This window comes from Motacilla alba, chromosome 1 (genome assembly GCF_015832195.1).
Source record: "Motacilla alba alba isolate MOTALB_02 chromosome 1, Motacilla_alba_V1.0_pri, whole genome shotgun sequence".
Taxonomy (NCBI): Eukaryota; Metazoa; Chordata; class Aves; order Passeriformes; family Motacillidae; genus Motacilla; species Motacilla alba.
In genome coordinates, this window is record NC_052016.1 from 114,059,568 (window position 1) to 114,075,971 (window position 16,404).

At 37.4% G+C, this 16,404-nt stretch overlaps 1 protein-coding gene across 11 annotated transcripts in view; it reads right to left on the minus strand.

Annotated features, from left to right (window-relative positions):
• Window positions 1-16,404, minus strand: part of DMD (dystrophin) — a 1,161,005-nt gene that overhangs the window by 266,663 nt on the left and 877,938 nt on the right. For all 11 annotated transcript variants that reach the window (XM_038157590.1, XM_038157575.1, XM_038157541.1 and 8 more), the window contains one exon: window positions 3,579-3,790. In XM_038157590.1, the coding sequence (XP_038013518.1) occupies window positions 3,579-3,790 (212 nt within the window). The remainder of the gene's footprint in view (window positions 1-3,578; window positions 3,791-16,404) is intronic.

Genomic DNA, 16,404 nt, shown 5'->3' on the forward strand with positions numbered 1-16,404 from the left:
GCAAGCAAAGGCAGCCTCAGCCTCATCCACAAATTCAGGACATAAATTCACCCCCTGGGCCCTGCCAGTGGAAGGCTGCCTGGCCTTTTGAACCCCAGCAGGGCAGGGCGTGTAATCAGGCTGCCTTTGAATTTCCTGTTTAGATGGAAAAAATAAGTGGTCAGCTAAGGAAAGGAACAGAACATTGTCTCCATTCTTCCTCCTCTTCCCTTTGCCCTGATGAAGTTGCACAGAGGAAGAAAAGATGCCTCATTAGCTCCTACCAAAGCAAGGAGCCACAGAGTGAGCAGGCAATCCTAGAAGTTTGGGTTGGTTTGGGGTTTTGGTGGTTTTTTAATTTTTTTTTCCCTTCTCTTTCAAACAGAAGCTCAGTAACCTATTAAGAAAAGGCTAGTTTTACTCTAGCTTATGCTCTGACGACGTGCTGATGCAAGGAGGTGAGGTGTGATTGAGTACTATTTATACACCTATAACCTTCAGCCTGCTGAGTTAACCATCTGCAGCCATCACTTAAAGAACAATAAAAGACAGGGCTTAGTGGTAAAGACTCTCATTGGCCAGATTACCAGATTCTAGTCCCCCATACTTAACATCAGTTTAGTACTCCAACACTGAACTAAAAAAAATTAGAATGGAAAAAATCTCTGCAAATTAATCTGAATTAATTTCTGATTCAAATTAAGAATATTTTTAATTATTAGCTATAGTACCTGGTTACTTTTATCTTTTAAATGTCAGAAACAAAATTTTAAAATTCTTTAAAAAACATTAATACCCAAATACAAGCAAGTTATAGATTTTTGGTTTTATGCTGGCATTGTAAAAAATAATAATCAATAGACTGGTATTACTGAGTTTACCATGTACCATGTATATTAGGATGCCCTAATAGAAATGCATCAACACAAGCACTGACTAAAATTTTCCCTAGAGCACAAGGGAACTCACACATTGATTCAGCTGTCTTTAGGCAGACCTACAATGTTTAACAAGCAAATCAGAAGAAAGCTTTGAGACTACTTTCTCACACCAAGCTGTGTTGAGATACAAAGCTGACAAAATTGATGTCTGAAGAATTTATTAAGTCCTGCACTGACCTCTCTCTTTCCCTCAAAGCAAATGAATAGAAATTACAGCTTCCTCTTCATCAGTCTAACAGCAAGCCAAAAGACAGCCCACTTACTCTACCTCTTCAGGGGACAAAATCAAAATATATATGTTTGGCAGAGAAGCCTGGAAAGCATTTATTTTGAGAACTTGATGTATTTCTAGGTCCTTCAGTTTAGATTATACTGTACAGCAGAAACACAAAGCTGCTAACTCAAAAAAAAAATAAATCCATTTTCCTTAGACTTCATGACCCCTCATTTCAAGCATGAACATAACAGCTGATGCTGTCACATCTGAGAAAATTTGATGAAGAATTTGACACTATAGGAATTACTGGCAGACAAAGATAATTCCTCTAGGAAGGCTGGCACAGAGGAAACACAAAAAAAGAGAGGGGGAAAAAATAATCCCCCACCCCTCCTACTCCCCACTCTCTGAGTCAATTTCTTCTAGACTTAAGGAAGAAAGGCTAGGCAAAACCAAATAAATGAAAGCTAACAACCCTGGAAGAGTAGAGCTTGTTGATGTTCATATCATCAGGAGGGCACAAATTAAGATGGACTGGCTGAGACACCGAAATTAAAATTATAGGTTAATGTCTGTAGCTTGACACAACATCAATGGATCCAACTGGTGGCAATGGCTGAGGATCCAGACAGCCCAAGTGAGGTAAGAGGCTAAAGAAACTTCAGGTCTTCTAAGGTAAGAGGCAAAAGAATCAGAAGGTCTCCATTTCCATTCTCTGTTTATAGGTAAAGATTTTTCTTATTCTGTGAATAAGTACACTATTATTCTTTCTCTAGAGCTCTAGGGGTAGAGAAGAGGAATGGCAAGCTGTTATTTCTCTCCATGGCTAATGTTGATCCAAACAACCCCATCGTTTTTTCATAAAGCATACACCCTTAAATGGACCTCATCCCAACTTCATATACTCTTGTAAAAAAAGTGGACAGAAAATCCATTGCTAAAGCAACATTTTCAGTTATTTTCCTAGTTTAGTAATTTATTTTTGAAACATAGGAGACTCCAATACTACGACATAAGACAGTGTTTGCACAGAAGTGTTTTTTTCTGTTAATTGAGTCTTTGTAGAGCTGAGACATTGACGATGTTGAAGCTTTTCCATTTTTTTAACAAATACTGGGCAGAAGCCAGGACTGTATCTCTGCAGGAAGACAGTGACAAATGGGAGTCCTCCATGCTGAGTGACAGTACTACACATGATCTATAACTCTTTCCAATACATTAGCGAGTGATTGCCCCTGTTTACCATAATCTACCCTTCCCAAGCAATGACCCTTTTGGTACAATCTTAAATGAGATAACTTAACCTCAGCTCAGCCCTCAAACAATGGGCTGATGAACATTTTTATGCTTCTTACAGGCAAGCAAAAGAAAAATAAGCAAGCAAAAACTCCAACAGAGTTTGCATTTAATTCTAACTGGTGATGGAGATAACTGAACCAATCATGAAGTTCTACATAAATTTTCTCTGGCAGCAAAATCAGTTGATGAGGACCTTAACCCAAAAACTCTCCACAACAGTTCATTGCCATTCAGCTGTGTAAATACGACTGCTCTAAGTACTCAAACTTTAACTAAAAATTGGGTGATAGGAATTAAAAAAATAACCTACAAAAACCTGGTGGGCAGGAAAGGAGAATGTGTCACAAAACACTTGTGTAATTATTTTCCCATAGAGGCAGGAGTCCCCTTAAAAGGCTGACCAATTGGTTGATTTCTGCCTTGGTTTTCCCCAGCTAGAAAATGAGATATTATTAATCTTAAACAGCTCTTCTCATAATTTATTCATGAAGAATGTCACCAAAGTATGACTGTTTCTACTACAGGAAACTTCAAAACTGATGCAACAGAGTATTTTCTACCTGAGGTACAGCTCAGCTATATAAGTTAACACATTGAAGCACCATAATGTGGCAACATGTGTGCTAAAATCACAAGAGCAGCCATTTCAGGTTTTTTTTTTCTCCATTAATAACCCTGTCAGGGTTGAAGCTGGTGAGATTATCTTGTGGCAAATCTAAAATGCTTGATTTCCAAAATATACCCATTTAGTTTGCTCTAGCTGGGTTTTTTCCTGCTTTCTCAACTACTTCCAGAAAACCTATACAGCTTCATTAGCAGTGCAGACAGCCATGGACAGCCATACCAATCCTACAGAATTCCCAGTCTGCAGTACCCGTGCTCTGAGGCTGCTGAACAGATGTGAAATACTGGGGCTAAACAGGTAGGAATTCCTCCTGTGAGATCAGCCAGCTATTTGTTATGACTGTTAAGACCAATTTCATATTCAAGGAATATGCTACAGTATTTTAGACTTTGCATGACAATTTCTTTCTAGTTTGCTGTGTAAGACTTTTTGCAATGTACTCTGTCCACAGTTAGAGGACATTTTCTTTAATGACTTCATTAACTTAAATGGAAATGTTTTAATGCTCAGTAGTGACCTTAAGTTCTGTGTTCTGCTTTTTCAAAGCGTCCACGGTGTAGGAAATTTCTTTCCATGACTCAAGCTTAGCTTTTGCTCGTTCAAGAACCTGCTCAGCTTCTTGTTTAGCTTCCAGCCACTGTGTTGAATCCTTCAGCATCTCTTGAAGCTGCTGTCTCCGGTTTTGGAGGTATCCATGCACTTCATCCCACTGGCTCTGTATCTTATCAACTGGTGAAACACAAAGGAAAAACAAAAGCCGAATTACTGAGAAGTTTCTTTTCATATATTTTTAATTAATTATTTTTTTAACGGGACGAAACAATGATATTAAAATCTTTCCAGAACTGACTATATCAGAAAACTTCTGTACTTTTCAGCTGCAATTGCATAGGAGTTTAGCTCAAAAAAAGGAACAGATAAACTGTTCTGGGTCACACAGTAAGGCATTATGACACACAGCATGTTTCACAGCAAGGAATGTCAGGTTCATGCCTCAAAAACCCTTATGAAATAGGACCACATTTGAGAAAGTGTCTGCAATAATCCTTCATTCTTAACAAACCAAGGATTTTCTGAAGAACAAGTCCTTTAGGGAATAGAGTAATATTAGTTAAATATTTATTGCAAGGTATAATTAATGGCTGTACTTATTTCATAAAGGCAAATATTAGCAAACTGCAAAGGCTAAACAACTTGCTCATATGCTCATGGTAAATATAAAATAACAATGAGCTATACCACTCTTTGAAAGAAAAGTGATTTCTGGAAACTTAAGAATCACTAAAATCACTGATAAGCATTGGCTAACATCCAGCACCAGGCTCATCCATAGAAGCATAAAAACACCAACAGACAGAGCTGTCCAAGCAGCTGAAGCTTGGCACAATATAAGTAAAAATCCCAAACCCCACAAACAATAAAATCTGTGCAGTGCATGAAGGAATAAGCATTGCATTAACATATGTATATAATATATATATACACACACACATAATTTCCAGAGGTTAGTCAGCACAAAAATATGTTCTCAGTATTTTCTTGAGCACTTCTTCACTATATTGAAAATTCACAGTCCTTCTAGGGAAGGGAACTGAGATTCCTAGAGTAATCAGATAGCAGCTGAAATATTCATTGACTGGTAGTTCCAACACTGCATCTCTCACTGCAAGGCTGGTTCCATAATGGTGCAGCCCAAAGACCTGGATGAGAAATGCTCCAGCAGGGAAAAGAGACTTCTACCTATCAATGCTTTTCCTTCTTCCAGAAGAAAGAATAAAGATCTTTCCATAGACTCAGCTGAGGTTTAGAGAGAGAAAGAGAAGAAAACATCAGCATTCCCTGCTGAAGCCTAGGGAGAAGAACTGAGCACACATAGCAGCATGTTTAAGTCAAAGGAAAAGCAAAAGGAACTGAAGAAACAGAACTGGAACACATAAAGCACCATCAGAGCACGGCAAGGATAGCCTAAGGAGCAAATCCTTAAATTTAATCTGAAGCAAATCTAACCCCTCATTTTAGGAGACTGTACACTCATGTCACAAAACAACTCATTTCTGTGCCCTCCTCTGGTGAGGATTCCTGATCTCACCAAGCTTTAGAGTACACTTGGAACAACAAAGAGGCTGTAGGCTTCACAAAGGGTGAATAACAGAAGTGAACTGCTTGAGCAAAGTCTCCCTGCTATGGCTGCAGCATATGGCTCAAGGGTTGTGCTGGAGGCTCCGGGACAAAAACTGTCTAAACACCTTGCACAGTGTCACAGGCAACAGCTGCCACGTATTTCTTGCAAATCATTCCTTTCCCCCTTTGACTCCAAGACATTTGTACCTTCTGATTCCTGCAAAACTGGAGATTTTGGTACATTGCAGACAGAAATACAGCAGCTTGTTTGTGTCAGCTGCCCATGAAAAAGAAAACACAAACTACAAAAATCCCACCCATTTTTGTTTTATTATAAGTTTCCTTGTTGGTGTGGGTAGTTTGGGGGGCTTTTTGGTGGGGGTGAGATGATTAAGAAATGAATGAAAAGCCTCTGCTTCAAAGGAAAGATGTATTTACAGTTATATCAATTTTTCATAAGAGCTGCTTTTAATAAGAAAAGCTGATGTTTCTTATCACCTAAAATCAAAATATTTAGAGATGTATTGCTTCCATAATGTCTCATGAGGTTAGTATGCAAGTAGGATATTTAGCAATCCTCCTGCAGGGACTGTGCTTTTTGCACCAAGACCGAGTTTCTCATCAGATACCACAGTCCTGGGATTCCACGATATCCAATTCTCCCACCCAAGAGGACAATGAAGGTGTGTAATGAAACCTGCATTCAGGATATCCCAGGAGCCCATTTACACAAGTGACTATGAATGCACAAGTTCCAAATCTATGAAAAACATTTCCCATTTCCCTGTGAAAGTACTTAGCTTAGCTCCCTCAATAAAATTACATGTATATCTATATGTAATTTTCTTCTTTGTTATGGACTGGAATTGAAGAGTTCAGGAAGTTAGTAGTTAATCTAAAAAAATTTAGAAAAAAACAAAAAATAAATGTTGTTTCCTTGCACTAGTGAAAGACCAAACCAAATTAAAAGTACTTCACTTGTGGTTAAACACACCATGATATCTACATAATTAATCTGGCTTTTCTAAGGTTAAGTATACCAAAAAGTGAAGTACTATTTAGGATAAAATATTAATAAATAATTTATTAAGAGAGGCCTTTATAGCTATTGCAGTATAATTTAATTTAATGTAGCATAAAAATACCTTCATTACTTTACATTTGCAATTTCTAAATGATGCTCCCACTTGATTGACTTTTGAATAACAAAAACCCCAAGACTCTAAAACTTTAAATATGAGGTTCACTTCCAAAATGAAAACCACAGCGTAAACCCCTGTCTCTTAAGGATGTATTTTGTTCATGTTCATTCTTTAGAATGAAAGATGCATGCCACTTAGATTTATGCCAAACAAAAAAGTAAGAAAATGTAATTTGAGTGCTCATTGTGTTAGAACTGACCCCAAGGACCCATGAACCCCTTCACCTGCAGCTAATGAGTTACTGACTGCAGGTGAGGGTCAGAGAATTGTTGTTAAACCATATTAGACAGTAGTAGACAGTAGACAAATTTTAGTAGTAGTAGACAAATTTTAAATTGTGAACATCATAGATGGTTTCTGTGAGGGTAGTGGGACATATAAAAGGCTTTTTCTGACTGGGTACTATTGGGAATAGGTTTATCGATATATTTAAGAGTGTTTGATAAGACAGTGGTGAGGAATCTCAGTCCAAAGTTCTTTCAGGCTGACACTCTGGCCACAGCCTTTACAAGGGCTATTTCTTCTCTCAAGACTTTAAAAAATCCTTAAGGCCCCCATGAGTATGTACAGGCCTGGGCTGGCTTTAGCTGGGGTAGTTAATTTTCTTCCCAGGGGCTAATATGGGGCTGTTTGGATTTGTGCTGAGCACAGGGTTGATCACACAGAGATGTTTTTGTTATTGCTGGCAGGGCTTACACAGAGCCAAGGCTTTTCCCACAGCCACACAGGTGAGGAGGCTGGTGTGATGGGAGGCTGGGAGGAGACACAGCTGGGACAGGAGCCCCCAGCTGAGCACAGGGATACCCCAGGCCGTGTGACATCCTGGCTCAGTGTGTAAAGTGGGGGGAAGAAGGAGCGAGGGGAGGATGTTTGAAGGGATGGAGTTTGTCTTCCCAAGTCACCATTACCTGCCACGGGGCCCTCCTGGGGTGGCTGAACACCTGCCCAGCCATGGGAAACACTAAATTAATTTCCTTGTTTTGCTTTCCCTATTAAACTGTCTTTACCTCAAAGTTTTCCAGCTTTCCAGAAACCTTCTGATTCTCTCCGTGATCCTGGTGCTGGGGGAGGGAGTGAGTGGCTGCCTAGGGTTAATGGGTTCAGCATAGGGAAAATCAATTTCTTTCAAAGTTTTATCGCCCTTACCCGGAATGAGGAAGGCAGGCCTAGAAATAAGAAGTTAGGTTCCAAACACAGAAAAAATAGAAGAACCAATGGCATGTGAAGTAACTGTTCCAGAAAAATGGAAGTGCACAAGTTTTGGAGAGCTAAGGAAAAAATGTTATCATTTTTTCCTACCTTGAATGTAAGGACCTCCATAAATATAGTATTCAAAAAATTAAAAAAACCCAAAAGTGGACCAAAAGGTATTGCAAAGATGAAAAATAACCTGAAAGTTAAGTAAGAACATCTCATATGAGTAAAAATAGTAAGTTTTGCAAGAAAACGTAATGTAACTGTTGTTACTGCACTCTCCATTATGTTAGCATATTATTGAAATGAGACTGTAATCTTTATGTTTTACATGTCATTGCTCTACATATTGTGACAACTACAAATTGGAAACACCTAGATAGACACAACAAACATGGCTCCATGTGTACTATTGATATACCTGAAGCACAAAAATTTTAAATAATTAGTAACAATGACAAAATTATTTTTTCCACGTAGTTGAGTAGTTCCTGAAGCACCTCAGTTTACATTGTTCATTACAGCCAAGTCCTGCCCCTTCTACATTTCAAAGCCCAGTGTCTTATTTCTTATTGTGGCACGTCCTTGTTCTATCCAATTTTCTTCCTTTCCTTCCTTGCCCTAAATTTGACAACAGCATAATATTTTTATTGTAAGAATCAGTATTAACAATTACCTCAAGAAGATTTTTACTGACTGCAAAGGAGCAATCTGGAAAAATCAAGACAGGATTTTATTTACAGCCCTAATGAAAAGAAATATTTTATTAATGCATGTGGCCACATCCATTACTAGTAACTAGTTTTGTGTGACTGTAAAACCACAAAAATATTTGCAAAGTCTAAACTGAGTGTCAGAAAGACAAAATATATACAACAGGTTATTTCCTGAAGTGAAAACCAATCCCCATTCATTTCCCAACCACAGTGTTCCAGCAGAAGTCTTCATTGTGCTTCACCCACACAACTTTTGTGCTTGCTTACTGGAAAGTGTGCCAGCATGGCCCCAGCCACTCCCAGCTCAACACTGAACTCTCTCAAACAAGTAACTTAGGGCATGGTGAGATTCTGACAGTATCTAATTTCAAGGCTGCTATTCAATTTTTTTTTATTTTTTATATCTCTCCTATTTCCTTGCTGATCAATAGTGATTACATACTAAAATGCTCAAAAGAAATTCTGCTGAACTGAAGGTACTATAAGCAAGAACAAAGCAGAAAGCAGCATCCAAAGTAATCAGACACAAGACAGGTATTCCTCTATCTGGTTGTCATTAACTTCATATACCCAGGAAAGAATGCACTTAGTGAAGGAGACTGCATCCTTAAAATTCAGTTTTATTTGTTAACAAAAATTTTGATGGGTTTTTTCATATGTTACTCATTAGAGGGAAACAAACAAAAATTAATTTATTTTTCTTTGGTAAATGTTCATGCCATTTTATCAATTTATCTCCTTGACAAATAAAGCTTCATTAAGAGAATTTAGTCTCTTCTGTTTATAATATAACCACAATGGAAACAACAGAGAAAGAGTCTGAGAAGAAGCTATCAGTCACAGAAGAAATGATGTTCACATTACTAGAACACATATATTCCATATTTATTCTATGCAAAGATGAAAAAAATTATTAATTCCGTGCCAGTTTGTTAAGTCCATTGAATCTAGCAGATGCCCCAAAAAAGTTATTAAGTTTGTGAATAGCAACAGAATATGTGAGGTAGAAACCCTCTACTGTCCTTGTCCAAAAAATTACACAAACTACACTAATTTTGCACTGTAGGAGACTTCTTCTCAAAAGCATTATTGTCAATATATTGACATCTTCCTTTAAAAGCAGTTTTTTCAGTGTATTTTCATATATTTGAAGACTAAAGGGACTAATACAATCTGATCTGCTGCAGAATGTAACTGGAGAACAGCAGAACAGTTATAGCCTGTATTAATCCATGCTATCAAAGCTGCTGATGCACTGATTTTCAGGTTGGATTAATTTTTGTTTGAATTGCAGCCCAATATAATACTTTATTTTGAATGTTCTGGATAGTTGTTATGTATTTCATTTTGCTTCATTTGCTTTTTACTTATCTATGCATTTATCTATATTAAATTTATTTTGGTTACATTTTTGCAGCTGTACAACACTCCCATTTTTTCCAGTCCACAGAGTTTTAAGTGAGCAGGTTTTATGAGAGGCATGATGAAGAAACTGGAAAATATCCATCTAAACAGAAATATTCTAGGTTACTGCACCTTTTTTATAGTTTTCTCTGTCTTCCACTAATCAGTACAATCTCCCACATAATAGGGATAAACAAATAGTGAGGGAAAAAAGAGATGTTTTTTATAGGGTTATAATGACATTCTGAAGGAATGCAACCATGCACTAAATGTAAGACTTTCTGATTTTTTTCAATTTTGGCTCAGTTTTCTGTAAACAACATAAGTAGAATCGCAGCTAAAATATCACTTAAACTTTGCCTTATCTTGTGGTTTAGTTGCTTTGTATTATTTTATTGTCCTAAGAAAATAAGTGAAGATTTTATTTCTTTATTTTAAACCAGGAAAGGATTTATTTAAAATTCTCCCTTTGCCAATTGTTTCTTGCTGTGAGTGCTCCATTTTCTGTTCTCCTGCCTTCCAGAACAGGAGATGTCTGACTTGAGTCTTATTTTTCAAAGAGGAATCACTTTGATACAGCCAACCATACAACATCCCCTGACAAAAGGATTCTGTCTCTGTTCTTAAGAACAATCTGAATCTGTGCAAGGCCGGCTTCGGGAGAACATTGGGATGGTAGATGCAGAGTCAAGTGAGGATACGTTTAAAACATTTCTTTTTTAATTGCTGAAGTTACTTAGGGAGTTACAGGGACAGTTGTTCCCTAAGCTGCTGCCTGCATCATTATGGATCTGGACAGGACACAGCACCCAGCAGAGAACAGCTGGAGCCAGCCTGCTCAGGTGCTGATTTATGCTTCAGCTGTCCTTCAGCTTTCCTTGGAGAGAAGCATTCCTCTCGACCTTTTCCAACGCTTTATAAAAGTCATACTTCTTAAACAATGACTTTAGAAACTTATGGCCAAAGTTTAATGTGCATATGGAAAAATGCTAATAATGTGTCATCCAGGATATTTTATGCATCAGTGGTCAATAAAGTGATGAGAGGATTTAGCCAATAAACCTCAAATAGCAGGGTGGCAACACAGAATATCGACCCCAAAGTGAAGTCTGCCATTTTTGCCAGTAAGATGCCAGATGTAGCTTTTATGCACCATTAATATATTAAGGTATTTATACAAATATTAGTCCTTATCATAAAGTATCATAACACATAATGACAGATTTTTTTAAAAGCCTATTCTTACAGAAAATTAGGCAAAACAAAAAGTATTTACACAAACTAAGCTGCATTTAAGCAAGTGAATAAATAATACCTGGAAAAAAGGAACAATGTGTAATCTATACTATTGTGCAATAATACAGGTGCTATCAACAAGTAATAGGTATTGCAAAGGAAACCAGGAAGAAGAAGCCCTCAGAGCCTTTAGCTGTCTTTTGGGGGTCATGAAGAGCAATGAAAATGCACCTGACACCAAGGCATAAAAATCCAGAGCAGAAGAATGTTACTTTCCCTGCCCTCCCAGAGCTTAAGTAGGACAGGCAATAAGAGATTTCAAGAGATTTAGAAGTGTTTGGGTTTTTTTAAGCACACAGAGTTATAATCTTATTTTGTAGTTTGATACTTTTGGGGGGGTAATTATTTCCAACTATTGCAAGTCTGATTTAATTTTATTTTGTTCCACTAGGGCAGAGCTTATTTTCTTTTATCTAAAAAACACTTCCACATGTTCAAACTAATGAAGGTCACTGGGTTCCTTTGGAAGTGTCAGATCAAACAGACTGAACTCAAAACTGTCAAGTGGTTTCTGCTAAGCACCAAGTGAATAATTCTTCAACACTGTTAAGCATGTTTTATACCTTGCTGTAGAGAGTGGGGCTAAGAGACCAGCCTAAGACGGCAGCACATCTAAACAAGTTAGTGTCTTACACCAAGCAAAAAGTAACTTCCATGACTGAGCACTGAGAAGGGCGTGCAAGAGTTCATTATTTGGAAAACAGGTCCCTCAGAAAGCATTCACCAGTCTCTCAACTTTTTACAGCAGTATTCCTGTATGTAACATTTATCACCTCTCAAATGAAGTTTTCATGGTAATTTTTTCGCAAAACGAGAAAAGGAACAGATCATGATATGCACGATGTGGAAGACCATTTGCTTTACATTTTAAAATGCCGTACAATCTGTAAAATTCTGATGTGAGAAATAAACACTTACCCTAAAGAGATGTAGGATTCTTTAGGATTTAGTATTAAATAGGTAACAAATCTAAGTGTCTTTTTGCTAGAAAGCTACAAAACCAAACAAATGTATTTGCATATACATAAACTATTGACAAGGGAGATGGATAGATTAGAGAATGGTCTTTTGATACCTTTCTGTTGCCACCAGATCCTTAAGAACAGAGCTTTCATGGAGAAATGGATTGACAAAACGAAAATCCCGCTACTCTGGCAAAGTCAGCAGTGATTCTTTCATGACCCCAGAGGCAGGATGCATATGGACATGCCCTTAGAGGTTCACTAAATGATCTTTTTCTACAGAAACTCTCACCTTTGGATCATTTAAAAATAAACCTTCACTGTAACATTGTACAAACTGAAAAAAACAGAGGGTTTCCTTGCTGAAATGAGTTAATCATCTTTCAAAGCGTTTGATTTATTCTCTTTCCTTTGTTGCATGTAGAAAATATCTACTGCATTATTGGATTTAGCTTTCTTAAACATTCATAATATAAATATGAAAACTTACATTAGATTTATAAATGATATTTAGACTGATGGGAAATATCCAAACTAAAGCCAAAGGATTAACACTAATCTGATTAACTAGATGAGTGAATAGGTAGGTAATCCAATTGTTTCTGCTTAAAATTTATAGAAAAGTTTTCAAAGAACTGAGTAGGGAAAAAAACCCATTAATTTCTGTGTTTTTTCATTGCAAGGTATAATTAGAGGCAACTAGATACTTTAGTATTTATCTTTGCCCAAATGTATGTTTTCTTGGTTTTTTCCCCTAGGATTTTGGTTACTCAAGACATTAAAAGGTAAATAATTTATAGTTATGTATCTAATTTGTGTTCATGGATGATTGCTTTTGTAATAATCAACCTGTCTGCAAAATATTTATTTCAGAAGAAATGTCTGTGCCTGTATTTAAAAATGGGATATTAAATTAGTGATATTGTATTTTGCTTTCTCAGAACATAATCAAGAATGCTATTAGCATTATTAAGTACATCAGCTTTCATATCCTAGCGCTTTCCTAGACTTACTGATGCAAAAACATAATGGTGGGTTGGGTAGTTTAAGTCCTGAAATGTGTGAAATTCATTACCTACCTAATGAGGTGTATAGGCAGTGAAATTGTGAATTCTTAGTACCACATAACTTTGTGTTGCTATCATACATTCATATTTACACTGCACATCCCTAATGTCATCAGCCTACTACCTCCCACTGAGTTTGGGCTGAGACTTGCTTTCCAAATATATCTGCATTTGTCATTCTGTACACTGATTTGCTGTGACATTGGTTTAATAGATCCAGCTCTAAGCGTAGGAGCAAGGCTTTGGGAGATGTTGAGAGAATGAAAATAGCTAGCAAATTAAAATTGACTTAATAATTCAGCTATCAGGCCCCAAGTTAGTGAAGCAAAGTTTTGCAGACTGCTTATATTTCTATTTTCTACGACAAAAAAAACACCAAACAAGCACAGGCTATTGTGGATCTTCTCCTGTGCCTCTTCTGACACTACCAAACCACTCCACCTCCACAGCACACAACTCTCACCAGGGTCAGCTGGGAGACAACTCCAGAGCTCCACTACTACACAACAGTGACAGAAAGTTGGGAGCTGGTAATGGCACCGAGCTTAGCTTAGTATCCAAAAAAAGCCATGCATACATCAGGAGGAAAAAAACCAGTGTGCCAAATCAAAAACACACCAGCTTTGACTTTTATATTTCCTTTCAAAGCAAAGAACTTCGAAAATGAGCAAGAACTTATTTAAAAGGAAAGAAATAATACCATTCCTTTGAAAATATTTCTATATTCAGCTTCAAGCAGAAATTTCAGGTATTTTGTACTGAGTTGACAGTACATCTGAAGTGAGTTAACAATTTTTCATTTCACAAGAGAAACCGAAAACTGTATACATTTATTTTATTTACAAATGACCAGTTTCTTAATCACAGACTCAGAATGGTTTGAGTTGGAGGAGACCTTTAAAGATCACCTAGTTCCACCCCCCTGGTATGGGGAGGGAACCTTCCAGGTTGCTCAAAGCCCCACCCAGTTGGGCCTTGAACACTCCCAGGAATGGGGCATCTGTAATTTCTCTGGGCAACCTTTTCCAGTGCCCCACCACCACCCTCACAATAAAGAATTTCTTCCTAATACCCAATCTAAACTGTCCTCCTTCAGTTTAAAGCCCTTCTCAATGCTCTATCACTACTGCCCTTACAGAAAGTCCATCCCCAGAACCAAGAGGTGGCAGTGAGGTGTCCCAGGAGCCTTCTCTTCTCCAGGATGACCAATCCCAGCTCTCAGACATTCCTGGAGAGGTGCTCCAGCCCTCATGGCCTCCTCTGCATCTGCTTTAACAAGTCCATGTCTGTCTTTTACTGGATGCAGCCCTTAATAGTGCAGAAATACCAGATATACAACTTCACCCATATTTTCAGGGACAGCTGACTATAAATTCCAGCCCAGACAGAAGCTTATAGACTCAAAAGAAAGTCAAGTTGACACAATAGATTATGAATTGTCCTGGTGTTTTGGGTTAAATAAGTCTCTTACAATAATCTTCTTGAGAGAAGAAAAACATGAGATATCAAAAGACAAAATTTTATAAATCTACCTTTTTTTTTCCCTTTGGATTTACAATCACAGTCTTTTAGATAAATTGCACCAATTTTGAACAATTTCCAAAGATTGCTTGGAGCCCCTGCTTTTTCTTCAGGTTGACATTTCCACAGTTCTTGGAACTGTCCCATTCTCTCTTCCCTCCCACACTTGCACCAATTTTTTAAGTACTCCACAAGGTGCTGTCAGTCTGATACTGGTTAATCCATACTTTTTTTTTTTTTTATGCACAGACAGTCTCAGCTTCCGAAGACTTGACATTCTTAATTTCAACTTTGTTGAAGTATAAAGCAGAGACGTAGATAAACTTCACACTTAAAATGGCTAATGTGCTTCAAAGTAAATATCCAACAGAGTCAACTAAGGAAGTAACATACACAGCAGAAGAAAGAGATATTTCTTCTGAAAATTCCATAACATTCAAACATTTTGAGCATTCTATGTCAATTACAATGCTCCTATTTTTTAAAATTAATTGTTGATTAGAAAATGAGGATCCCATCATAAAAATGCTGGTACTTGAACTAAAGGAGCACAATTCTGCAAGCATAGGAGTGTGCCAGAAAAAAAAAAACAAACCAAAACCAGGTAACATTTTTTGTTTTCCTATTCTGAATTAAAAAAAAGAAAAGCCAACCCAATCAACAATGTATCATATCTGTCAACTTAGTGCAATATTTTAGCTAATAAAAAAAAAAATCAATTACACCAGTCTTGAGAAAAGGACAGACATGATAACTTGCCTTTTACTGTTTAGTTTCTTTTGTCTGAGGTGTTGTGTTTGCTGTGGGGTGTTTAGTTTTCTTTTAAACAGACATCAGCACTTTGTTCATGTTCTCTATGGTACTCCAACAGAGATCAAAACACTGGTGAGACACTCTGTGGGCTGAACTTAATCCACTTTAGACAAAAATTTCAAAGTCACTGTTCTGATGTGGCTTAAACTCAGCAAATTTTGAACCTAACACTCTACACAGGTTTGGATTGGACATTAGAAAGCATTTCTTTACTGAGAGGGAGGGCAGATAGTAAGAGAGGCCTTCTGAAGAGGTGGTGAATGCCCCTTGTCTGTGAGCATTTGGAAAATACCCTTAAAAAGTGCTTTAACATTCGATCAGCTATGAAGTGGTCAAGCAGAAGGACTAGAAGACCACTGTAGGTCCTTTCCAACTGAAATGATCTGTTCTGTTCTATTCTGCATTTTCAGGAAAACACATAAAATGGAGCAAAGAAAATTATCCAACAAACAGATGAAACCATTACTTTTGCCATCGTAATATTATGCTGCTGTGAAGAAAGCCAAGTGTCAAAAGTACAGGAATTCAGAGAGACTGCAATGAATATTCGGCAAAATTACATCCCTTGCTCTGAAATACAGCACTCATTTCTAAACTTAAGATGATGAAGCAGACATAAACACAGTCTGACACTTCCAGCAAAAATTTCCATAGCATAGGCGTTCGCTCAACTGTACACAACTTCCCGTCCAATTAAAATATAACAAAATAGATCTTTTTCCTAAATATTCCCTTTCAAGCTCTGAGTTTCACCAAGCCCAAATGCCACCACTTTCTCACCATATCTCAGAGTACTCATTATCCACCCTCCTTTGCTGTTACTCAACCAGGGATTGTCCTCTGTCGAGTCATTCTCTCACCCGTCATGGAATAGACTTGCTGATAAGAGAGATGAAATAGAAGCAGCTAGTCTCCAGAACTGTTTTTTCTCCTTCATCCCCTTTTTGGTATGATAAAGGCTGAAACATTGGTTTCCATAAAACTCAGGCTGAAAAGCCTCAGAGTCACCATTTTGTCCTGAGACCAGTCATGAAATTAAATTCTTTG